General features: G+C 41.0%; 1 protein-coding gene across 11 annotated transcripts in view; it reads left to right on the top strand.

Annotated features, from left to right (window-relative positions):
• The window catches only part of arvcfb (ARVCF delta catenin family member b), a 176,818-nt gene that overhangs the window by 133,044 nt on the left and 31,671 nt on the right, over window positions 1–12,103 (top strand). For 8 of the 11 annotated variants that reach the window (XM_028413828.1, XM_028413823.1, XM_028413825.1 and 5 more), the window contains 5 exons: window positions 104–287; window positions 5,506–5,623; window positions 5,714–5,885; window positions 7,714–7,731; window positions 10,036–10,107. In XM_028413828.1, coding sequence (XP_028269629.1) covers window positions 104–287; window positions 5,506–5,623; window positions 5,714–5,885; window positions 7,714–7,731; window positions 10,036–10,107 — 564 coding nt within the window. The remainder of the gene's footprint in view (window positions 1–103; window positions 288–5,505; window positions 5,624–5,713; window positions 5,886–7,713; window positions 7,732–10,035; window positions 10,108–12,103) is intronic. The other 3 variants (XM_028413824.1, XM_028413827.1, XM_028413833.1) reach the window with 1 other exon arrangement.

Consider the following 12,103-nt stretch of genomic DNA (forward strand, 5'->3'; position numbering starts at 1 on the left):
CAGTGATGTTTTGATTCAGTGCAGTATGACCAGATCATATCATGACTGGCTTTTCCTCACTCTGATCACTATCTGCTTAACATGTCTCCTCATTTCCCTGCAGGAACCCTGTGGAATCTGTCGTCCTATGAACCCCTGAAGATGGTGATCATCAACCACGGCCTACAGACCATGACCAACGAGGTCATAATCCCCCACTCAGGTTGGGAACATGAGCCCAACGAAGACTCAAAGCCGCGCGACGCGGAGTGGACCACCGTGTTCAAGAACACTTCGGGCTGCCTCAGGTAAATTAGCATCGCTGGGCTTGTTTTTAACCAACAGACATATGCCTGGACTGTGTTTTTAGAGCTCAAGCGGATTGAAAGCTTCTGAGCTAGCAGGAAGAAAGTATGCACACATACATGAAGGGAAACCACAGAGCCAGGTGGCAGATTTATTTTATGGAGGTGAAAGGTTAAACGTGGACACATTTCAGTGACTGTCCTGGATTTTATAGCTCAACATACCCACGTCTGTGAATGACAAGAACAAAACCAACTTCAGTTTGTTTTTCCAAAGATACCAGCTGCAGAAGGAGACAGGTGTGATGTATAAGAGACTGATGGCTGACCCTGATTTAAGCTGTGCAGGAACAAAAAGCAGTAATGATACCGCAGACGCTGTGCTCCTGTTTATCTGTATGTATGTGAGGTATGAGGGATCACTGCATGTCTTTCCTGTCTTCAGGAAGACATAAAACTATTTATGATACACTGCTGACTTCTATCCTCACGTTCGACCCCATGCAGTGTTGATCCTATGTCCTTCCTCCTTTTCCCCATTCCCATTCTAATTGGGGCCGGTTAACTTTGTTACCACACAAATGAAGTTAGTGTCAAGCTTCTTGAGTAAATTAAAGTGTAGCATGCATCTGTGCTCCCTCTTGTTAAGGACAGCTACATGCAAACAGCAGCATAAAAACATAGCTTATGACATGAATATTTATATTTGAGATACACACACTGAAGCAGGAATGACTGAGTCAGACTTCTGTGTTGTGACTGTGCTCAGTGAGAACGGCAGAAACCTTGACTTCTTGTGTCAGTCATCCAAATGAGTGTTAACTTCTCCATTTCCACATTGACATACTTCACTGTTAAAGCAGCGTGACTCATACAGCCATTCTGCTGACCCTTTCTGCTCCATTTGTTTTAAATATGGAAGCATGCCTCAGCTCTAAACTTCCCCTATACACGCACACACACACACGCACACACCCCGTTCTGGCTTTGAGAAGTTACAGTTACATCGCTCTCTCTTCATAAAACTGCAGGACAATTGTTTAAATTGAACCCGTTAGTCAGGAAACCCCGGCACCGTTTCAGTTTGACCTAACAGAGATACAGCTACGCTGGTGGGTTCACTTTACCTAAAAGTTAAGGCCACTCAACACAAGACTCACATCAGTCCACTGTTTATGTGTCCACCTTTAGAAAATGAAACATAATAACACTTGTTGTGTATAATTTAATCTCTGCTTTGACGTCATGTCCATTCCTAAGTTTGCCTTCCTTGTCGGCTCGCATACTTACAACTGCTTGAACGTCTGAGCTCTCAATGCATTGCTTTGTGTTACAAATGTGTCTTCTCATAAGCATATCTTTCTGGATCCTTCTGGCAGTTGATTACAGTTTCACAAGTAATATGTAATATTCACCAAACACTATTATTATTCTACACTTTACAGACGTGTACAGAGAGAAAGGCGGGAAAAAAATCCTTTCTCCATCAGACGTTCTCTGCCTTTACGCTTTCATCTACGTCTTGAGCTCCTGTTATTAACTTCACAGCAGTTTTTCTCTCTGCTCGTCTACCTTTCTGTTTGTGAATCTGTGATTTTGGCTTCAGCTCAGAGTGACAGACTGTAGTAAAATGTGTGTGTGTGTACGTGGTTTATCGCACCTCACGTCTGTGTGCTGTTTCCAAGCCTGTCTAGACGGCAATCTGAACTCTTCCTTGCACCAGACTCAGCAGTGTGCTGGTTGGCATCCAGATCAACATCCAAAAGTATCAGAGTGTATTTCACATGTTATTGCAAAACTTAAGAATTTTATGCTGAGTTGAAGACCAGGTTATTGAACCAAGAGCGAATAAATGGAGTGCTCTGAATAAAGCCGAGGAGAGTCATAGAGAAGTCATGAAATTTTACATCAGGGCCACAGTGGGAACACTGCCCTCTGCCTCTCACTGGTTCTCATCATCTTTCTTGTGTTTTCTGTCATTACCCTTTGGCTCTCTTTTATGTGTATGTTTTTCTTTAACCGTCACTCTTATTAGTCTGGATGCCACTTATTTCATATTTGACACATATCTAAATATCTCATCATCGCTCTTAACTCCTTTGACTCTCATGCGGGGCCATGCTGACGAGAATGTGTCTCCATGGTAACTGCAGCTAAGCCCACAGTTGCCTAGGTTTGTGCACTGGAGAGAAGTGCTGATGCCAGGGAGAATCTGTTTACTCACGCCAACAGAGACACAGCTTACACCTCAATAAAGCTGGGAATAGTTTTATTATAACAGGCTCCTCTGTCGATAGGGACTCGCTTATTTACAGTGTTTATGCTGTGGGCTTATTAAATAGGAAACTGTGTGTGTTGGATGGTGATGAGGGTACTGTTCTACCCGTCGCCTGGCTACTTGAATGATTTAGTTAAAATTCATCATTAGACAAGTTTAATTTAAAATGAGTAAAAGTCTATTTTCCACAATTCCTGCAGCTTTGTGTAGAACCACAATTTTTATGTCATCTGTTGTACATTTAATTAAGTATTATACCCAAGAAATGTACTTATATAGTGTATATAGTGTACAGTATGATACATTTGAGCAACTACATGGTTTCAAAGATTTTGTGCATGTTTACCAATTTTCACAATATGGCGTCACTAGTGATGTGATTTGGACACGTCTATGTTTAAATCACATTCGCTGACATTGTTATGTACCTATACAGTGGAAAGCTCATTACCATGTGCCTTATTGTGCATATGATGATACATCACCTGCAAAAATATTGTCTGTAATTTGTGGTGGAATATTGTGGATGGAGATTTGACGGATTACGTCACAGATGGGGCTTTATGGCATTGAAAATGTTCTTTTTTTCTCTCTCTATCTATCTAACTGTGTTTTTTAACTTTAAACCAAAGAGGCTGTATTTTCCTCACTTATCTAAATGACCACCCACTTTTTTGGTTTTGCTGATACAACAATCAACCAATTCTTGCTTTATAGACAGATAATCACTCACTACTGTGCAATTACCCCAAACAACAATAACATGATGTTACCAGAAAATTAATTTCCGCAAACCACCCCCGTTTTTATTCAGACATAAGATTAGGTAAGAGGCTATATCAATACACCAAATCAAAGATGGATTTAGATTCGATAAAACCCAAGCGGAGTGTGCACATATGGTCCTGCCATGCTGCCTTTGACCTTGTGGAGGTCACCTGTGACTCCATCCATCTCAATCAGTCTTGCTTCAGTCTATTTCTCTCAGCTGTTCTATTGTCCTCTCGTGGCTGCAATGACTCTGAGTGACCTTCACATCAGCACTTGGTCTGATAAAGCCGACACACTATAGACGCATTGAGATCTGGGTGACGGGCTGTCAGATACTGAAAGACGCAGATGGACCTCTGAATGCACAGCCACTTATTCTTTTAACGATAAAAATGCAGCACAGAGACACAAAGAAAATGTCCAGAGTTTTCTGACTTGTAACATTACACAAAGACCTGAATACATGTAGGATTTTATGGTGTGAATTGATGCATTGTAGTATCCTTTTCTCCTAGTTGACCTTGTGCTTTAGAGGAGAACTACTTTCCTTCATTTTCTGCATTTGATTATCAGTGAAAAACAAAATATCATGATGCATTCTCAAACTATGAGAGTAAAAACACATTTTCTAAAGGTCATAAGAGCTGCTAACAATAAACCCTACATAACACCACTAGAACCCGTCCACAGACAACAGCAGCTCCTGTCCCTTTCTGCGCTGACAGATGTCTAGTCTATAAACCTCACATAAGACAACTGCTACTCCTACAAATGAAACAGCTGACAATAAAACTCCTGTGTCTGTCTGATCCAAATTCACTCCTGTCAAATAAATCCAAGGCAGCCGCTTCTTTGGATCTGTTTACGTGGAGGTGGTGACTGTTTTCTGAGACTTAAAAGTGGGATGAGTGTGATTTATGAGCGTGTGTGTGTGTGCAGATGGCTGGTGCTGTCTGTCTGGTCTCTAACAACCGACCAGGAAGATGGCAAGGACTAAGGCTGGTGATGATGTGTGTGTTTTTGTTTCTATATTATTATTAATTACTGTCACTATTACAGTAGGCTGTTGCTTCCACATGTGTAGCAGTGTTGGATCTACTAGGTGTTTGAGTCCACACAGCACAGCAAAGGACTCCCATTCTGCTTACCTCTGCAAGGCTGCCACTCTTCTGTAGGACTAACTGGGGGTCGGCTAATGGGATTATGTGGGTTGGAAGCCCTCATAAATGAAGTCCCCGGTGAGGAGCAGGGAGCCCCAGCTATCCCTTAACCCTCTTTAAAGCCTCGCCTTTCACAGTCAGTCAGACAGCCACACTAAGACTGCTCCAGCTCTCTGCATATAGGAGCTGTGCTCAGGGCGCTGGCTGGTGTAACAGGGATGGCATTTCTCTCTCTATATATATATATATATATATATATATATATATATATATATATATATATATATATATACACACACACATTTCCTGAAGCCATTTGGCTTTATTACATTGTACTTTTGAGGCACACACGGAGGATAAAGGCCACAGGTCAAAGTGAGAAAATGACAGGCTGGAGGAGACTGTTTACTGCTATTAGCTGTACACCTGCTTATCATTGTCAACAACTGCTGTTTAAAGTGCACTGTCACAAACAATAATGTATTTAGCTCTAGTTGTCCTTTCTTGAACTTTGAAGAGGAAATTAAATGCTGACTGTACTTAACATAATACTAAAGATAGTTTATCTGTCTAAAAATGATGACAGCTGTGACACTGTGAGTGAGCGGGATTACAGTAATCACTTTTTACGGACACATTTTCCACGTGTATAGCACCATCTTGTCCTAATATACACTGGTTGTTTAGTGTGAAGGTCCCAACGGTGGCAGCTCTGTAAATGACTACCAAGAGGATGCAAGGGAGGTCACATTTGTACTGCTACTGGAGGCAGTGATGTATTTTTACAGGAAAATATTGCTCATTCTTTTTCTCTTAGTTGGCAATGTGTTTGTTAGCTAGTGGGGCTGAAATTGAAGAACCTTACTGTTAGCCACAATGCTAGCATTTGTAGTGCCCACTTTGTAAATGAGCATGAAGTGGAGTCATTTTTCAAAGACAAATAAACATAGATATAAAATATCTAAATGCTTGTGTGTGTGTGTGTGTGTGTGTGTGTGTGTTTTCCATATAGAAACGTGAGCTCAGATGGGGCTGAAGCCCGGCGCAGACTGAGGGAATGTGAGGGTTTGGTGGACGCCCTGCTGCACGCTCTTCAGTCAGCTGTTGGGAAGAAGGACATGGACAATAAGGTAAGACCAGATCTGACTCATCCTGGGACTTCACTCCTTACCAGGTAAAGTGTTCGGTGAAATACACTTCTTCTCTCTTTTTACACCTAGTCTGTGGAGAACTGCGTTTGTATTATGAGAAACCTGTCCTACCAAGTCCACAAAGAGGTGCCAGGGGCCGAGAAGTTCCAGGACCCCTCGACCCTGCAAGCCCCCGGGTCAGCGGGTCCACAGAGGAAGAAGAAGGATGACGCGGGCTGCTTCGGAGGCAAGAAGGCCAAAGGTGAGGAGGACAGAGGGATTTTATTAAAAAATAAACATTTGATTACATTTTATGGAACTTATCCCCCTGCAGAATATCACCCTCATAGGATAGGCCAATAATGTTTAAGTCAACGCATCGACACCAAATTCATTTCAGCCCAACAACCCTGATATGTAGGTGTAAAGAAGAGCAACTTAACGGCTGTGTTCAAACTGTTAAACAAGATAATAAAGGCGTCTGTAACGGTGTCATCTGCACATCAGGACGTTATCGACTGCTTAACAGATGTTCCATGTATGTAGGTGTTACTAAATACGTTGTTAATGGGCGTTCTTGCTGGGTGTTAGCTCTACAACAACGATGGCTGTCATTAATCAGTCAGCTAATGAGGTGTGACTACCAGCCAGTGACCCTTGACTTGTAACGACTCATCAGAGGCTCCCATCAGTTTCAGGGTGCTTATACAGATTTATAGAGAAACCAATTAACCACCTGAATACTTTGACACACTCTGAATAGTGTGAAAAATAGTGTGTTTTGTTTAGCTGCCGCACACCCTGAAGGTGTTCTTTGAGAAGAAGTGGCTCAGGTAGAGGAACATTAAATGCAGCTATAAAGGAACATGGAGGCGGGTTGTTAAGCAGCACTGCTTGGTAATTTGTTACCTTAAGTGGGCTAAATTTGGCTTCCTGCTCAGTTCATGTCACATTCAGTGTAGAATATAGCATTGTGATCAGTATGCGCACAGCAACTTGTGCTTTGTTTTATGTAATGAAGGCTCTGATTCTTGGCTTCCTTTCTTTTCTTCCCACGCAGGAGTGTGATTGTGCTGTTTTTTATGTATATGTATATGTTTAGCACTGTGACTCTCCACCATGCCTTTTCTTTCTTCTTCTGTGCTCGCTCATCTGAATATCTATTATTTTCCTTCATGTTTCACACATCTCTCACTATTTATCACCAAAAGCCATCCCACTAATGCCACCTCTTTGAACATGCTTCCCACAGAACACCTATAGTCCTCTTTTTTTCTATTTTGTCTACACCAAAATGGGCCACTGTCTGAATTTATTAGCCATAGGAAGTGCTCTTAAGATAATCCTATATTTGATGAACCAAGTCAAATTAAATCAATAAAGGTTTTCAGTATCCAACAATAGATTTAGTCCCAGGTATAGATCTTTATGACATTTCAAACATGGGAAAATTAAGTTCTATGACTTTTCCACATCCACCATATTGATTTAACACATCCAACAAATGGCAACAGCAGCAGAGGCCCTATACAGAGATATACTGTATTCAAGGCGTCTGGCTGACTGAGGGAGGATCTCCTATTGCAATCATAAATTTTGAACTGACAAATGAGCATCCATTAGCAGACAGCTAGGGTGTTTTAAACAGAATTACATTGCAGTAAGAAATAGGAAAGGGCATGTGCCTTTTTTGGTTTAGTTTAGTGATGTATAATCAATACCATATTAGCCAAATGAAATAAAATGTGAGCTTTTTTGCCTTCATTCACTACTATTTATAGAGGACTTACTCACAGCGTCCTTTATGTGAATTGTAGGCAGTTTTGGTACACTGGCTTGAATAGAAAGTGGGATGGCTCTCTTAAAACAGCTCTGCATCCTTCTCTGTTTTTGTCTTTATTTCCTTCCTCTTCGCTCTGTCACCCTCTGTATTCAGTAAATATAACTCTTTATGTGCAGAAGAAAAAATGTGACATGTATACTACAACCTCTTGACACACACACACACACAGCCTTTTCACCATGCCTCTTCTCTCTTCTCCCTGCTTTGTGTTTTTTGGCATTGCTGCTGCTTCCTTGGCTAACTATAGAGGAATGGTTTAATCAAGGTGAGTGCCCCCACCACCCCCCCCAGCTCCCCACTCATCTGTTCTCACCTCACCTCTCCTTCCTCACCATCCTCTCCCTCCTCCTTTCCCCTGGCTTTAGAATATAGTAAGAAGTAGTTTTGGGTGTCCTCCAGAAACCTGAAAAAGTTCCAAGGACTTGAGAAAATCAGGGTGTTTCATTCATTCCACATGCATTCCCTCACCATACCCCACCTACCGTAGCAAGTATTAGTAGGCGCCACCTGTCCTAAACTCCTTTAGTTTGTTAGAACTAGTTTTTTTTTGTCAGTCCTCTGAAATGGGTGAAAGGTAGCTGGTAAGTCCATCCTTTTCCTATCAGGTTTGTAAGTAGAGCTTGACGAATCAAAATTGATCAAAGATTAAAAAAAAAAATGAAAAGCACAAATATATCTCCGACATTTTAGCCCAGATAAAAGTACATTACTTTCAGATGCCATTAACTGAACCCTTCAGCTCTAATCCCTCTGCTGAGGCATAAATGTCAAGCTCTGCTGTAGCCTTTGTTTTTGTCTGTGTTTGTTTGTTAATTGGAATTTCAAATCATTTGGAGTTTTGAAACAGATTTGTATGGATGCTGCTTACATCTATGAACACATTATTCACAATCTTTGGAACATTTTGATGACATTTTAGAAATATAGACACAGATATTACTCTGTATTAACTATAAACATGGACTATAAAGCATGAAAACAGGATATCCTTATCTTTCCTTATCCTTTGAGGTACTTTGGGACAGCTGTCTTTGTGGTATAGTCCCAGAGCAAAGCAGATTATAGTGTAGAGGGTAACATCACAGCAATATGTGAGAATTACTATGTATGTATATATTACTATCTACAGACAAGAGGTGGACAGGTCCATCACAGGGCAACGTACACAGACAAACAGCCATTCACACTCACCTAGAGCCAATCAACCTAACAAGCATGTCTTTAGAATGTGGGAGGAAGCCGGAGCACCCGGAGGAAACCCACGCAGCCACAGGGAGAACAACACAGAAAGGCCCCAGTCAGAATCGAACCGGGAACTTTCTTGCTGTGAGGCGACACTGCACCACTGTGCACCTGTCCATTCATCTTTTTTTGTAGTATAACAGCAAATGATACACAAGTTAATGTTGATTATTTACAACACATGGAAGTAGAATGCTGGGTTAACTATGCACACTTCTGTTTGGTGTGGATGTAAAGGCCACTATCACCGACTTACCTTGCCGCTTAATATTGTAGTAAACTGGGAATTATCAGCAAGTTCAGAAGCATTCTAGTCTTTGTACATATTAGATCATCTCATAATTGCAACTATCTTATAATGTATTTCACATTATTACAAGAGGATTAAAAGATGTAGATCATGTAGGCTAATCATGACTTCCGCACTAAGTGATGGGTCATTTTTTAAAGTTTTGTTTTTGTACAGATTGTCTTTTTTTTCCCACTCTGCACAACAACAACAAATATAGGTTGTAATTGTTAGCAATGCTGTCTAAAAGTACCTTTTGGGTAATGTGACACAAATATGCAGATCTATAAATATACAAAGGAAATGCATTGTTGATTCCTGTCAGAAACATTCACATCAGTTTCTCTGTAAATAAATCATGGTGTGAGGAAGATGGTGCTGCTCGTGATAAAAACCTCCTCTAAACTAGGTTTGAATTGAAACCTAAGAACTTGCTTCCTGAAGAGACCCCAGCGACCGGAAATATTGCTTCCATGTAGCTGAGCAGTCAACCACTGTGTCTGTGTATGTCTGTGTACTTTCCCATGGGCATGTCCACATGCATGTTAGCTGACCATTAGCTGCCTGAGCTGTAATCACCCACACCCCTCGTTCTCCATTTCCTGTCTGCCGCTGCATTATTTAAGGGGTTTAGCTGTTCAGGAAACGCTGCTGTTTAGACGGGATAGTGTGTATGTGACTGTGATAAGAAAGTGTGAGAGTGTAGCTATGTGTGTGTGGACCTGGATTCATTATGTATGTATTATAATGTCCGTTCCTATGAGTGCGTTTGTGCATATCATTCTTGTAGCTCTATGCATTGTGTGAACATGAACATTTATTGTGCTGATATGTGCTAGTGCTGTATTATAACCCATCCTTACATTCTATACTGTTATTAAAGAGGTTTTTTTTTAGCATGAAAAATTATTTTTATACATATTTTCAGTCTAAAAACACCCTTCAAATTCATTTCGGTCCAACCCTGCTTTTTATTTTTTATTTTATGTTTTTATATCTTGTGACACTGACATAATCTGCCCCCTCTCCTCTATCCAGGCAGAAAAAATGGTGAGAATGACAAAAACTACGACACATTGGATCTGCCCAAGCGCACAGAGCCGTCAAAAGGTAGGCCCTTGTCTGTCAAGCTAACAACATCCCCCTGTTAAGTACATTCTTGTGTAGAGATTGAATGGTTTGGTTGGAGGCAGGTCAGGTGTGCTGGTCAACAGGGGAGGCCTTCGTTGGCTGACTCTGTTGTTTGGCTGCTGATTTAGGCTTGTTTGATGGTTTGGTTGCCTCCACTGAGACAGTGGATTGTTGGCAGTTGGTGAGAGTCAGTAAACCCTCTTTTTTATTTAATACTTCAACAATGCACTGGTGCACAACAGGCAATAAAACACAGGCTGTTACACTGAATGAAAGGAAGTATGAAGCTAAAGAGCACCTATTGTTTCATGTGCCATAACTGCTCAACCTAAAAGTGACATTGACATACCATTCTATTATTTAATATTGAAATAAATACTGAAACAATGTAGCATCTGAACATCTTGGGAAAGAGGTCCTATCAGATATGGCCAGTGTTGAAAGTGTTTAAATATATAAATATATATATAATCCATATACTTGGATGACTTCCCAAAGCCACTATTGTCCATTTTCTTATTTGACTATTTTTATTTCTCTGGGCCACAAATGTATCCCAGATCTATCAGCCATCCCTTAAAATTGATCATGACAATGATGATTACCTGCAGCCCCGATGTATACAAATTATATAGAGTAATCCATTTGTATTTGGATGATTATGTGATTTAATAAAGCTACTTCATAAAAAATCCTGTAAATGTAGTACTGCCATAAATGCTGTCTGATTGATTTAGGAAGATGGATTAGGAAACGCTGTAAAAAGTCTGCTTTTATTGACTATAGTCGGAGATCAGTCTCCCTCTCCTCACATGTAGCATTTAAAATGTAGCAGAGATACAATAGTTTGGTGTGTGTGTGTGTGTGTGCTTTAATTGGCAAAACAGGCAGTTCGGTGGTAACAAATTAGCATGCAGCGCACACATCTGAACATGCAGATGGTAATATAATCTTTATTTGCTTGTGTCTGACTCTGTCTGACTGAGTATAATATCTCCCTCTATGGAAAGGTTTGTGTGTGTGGGAATGACTGACCATCTGCGTAGAGGCGTCTACGCTTGTTACACACCCTTGTGTGGTATTTACACAACAGCACCTTCATCTATGTCTAGTGGCAGACACTCGAAATCAATCACTTCCTGTTTGACTGTTAATTAGCCACATTACCAAGGCAAAGTGGGCTTTCATTAATCATTTTGCCTTTTTTTACCTAAAGTAAAGAGAAGCAGATGAGCTCCAAGGATGATAATTAATATTTTCCACTTGCAAGGTTTTCATGGGGAAAAGCCAAGTTGGCGTGCTGCAACTGAGGATCTATAGCTGTTACAATTGTGCAGCGATTACATTACACAATGTTGGAAACAACACCCGTCGGAGTTTTGACTCCAGAGAAAGCAATTATCGTTATAGGCCTAAATGTCATGCACAGTCGAAATGAGTGTGCAGCTTCACGTTGTGGAGCGAGCTGCTGGCATTTTCCTGCTCGCAGACGCAGACAAATCATATTTGACGTTTATTAGCTGAACACACAGGCGCATAACAACAGCGAGATGCATGGATAATAAGCTTAATCATCAGAGCAAAACCCACACTGACTTTTAAAGCACATTTATCACTTTTTGTTGTCTTTGGCAAAACATCAGAGGTGAATGTGTTTTTGCGAGACTTGTCTTCAGGGAGCAGTGTTTGTTTGTCTATGAAAAAGTGTGTTTGTGTGGGTAAACACACACCCCACCCTCGGTCACCAACACATCCTCTGGTCAGCTGTGGAGATTTTGTAGCAAGGGAGCAGCTCTCATTTGGTGATGATGGCGAAGGGAGATACGGGAGATTACATGTGTATCCCGGACCAGATCTGATGTCAGACAGAGAGAGGTCAGTGCAGGGCACAGACTGGACCAGGGAGTGGGCAATGATTAATCTTCTTTGTGTGTGTGTGTGTGTGTGTGTGAAGAAGAGTGAAGAGGACAGGTAA

The sequence above is a fragment of the Parambassis ranga genome, chromosome 9 (assembly GCF_900634625.1).
Source record: "Parambassis ranga chromosome 9, fParRan2.1, whole genome shotgun sequence".
In the NCBI taxonomy this organism is placed as follows: domain Eukaryota; kingdom Metazoa; phylum Chordata; class Actinopteri; family Ambassidae; genus Parambassis; species Parambassis ranga.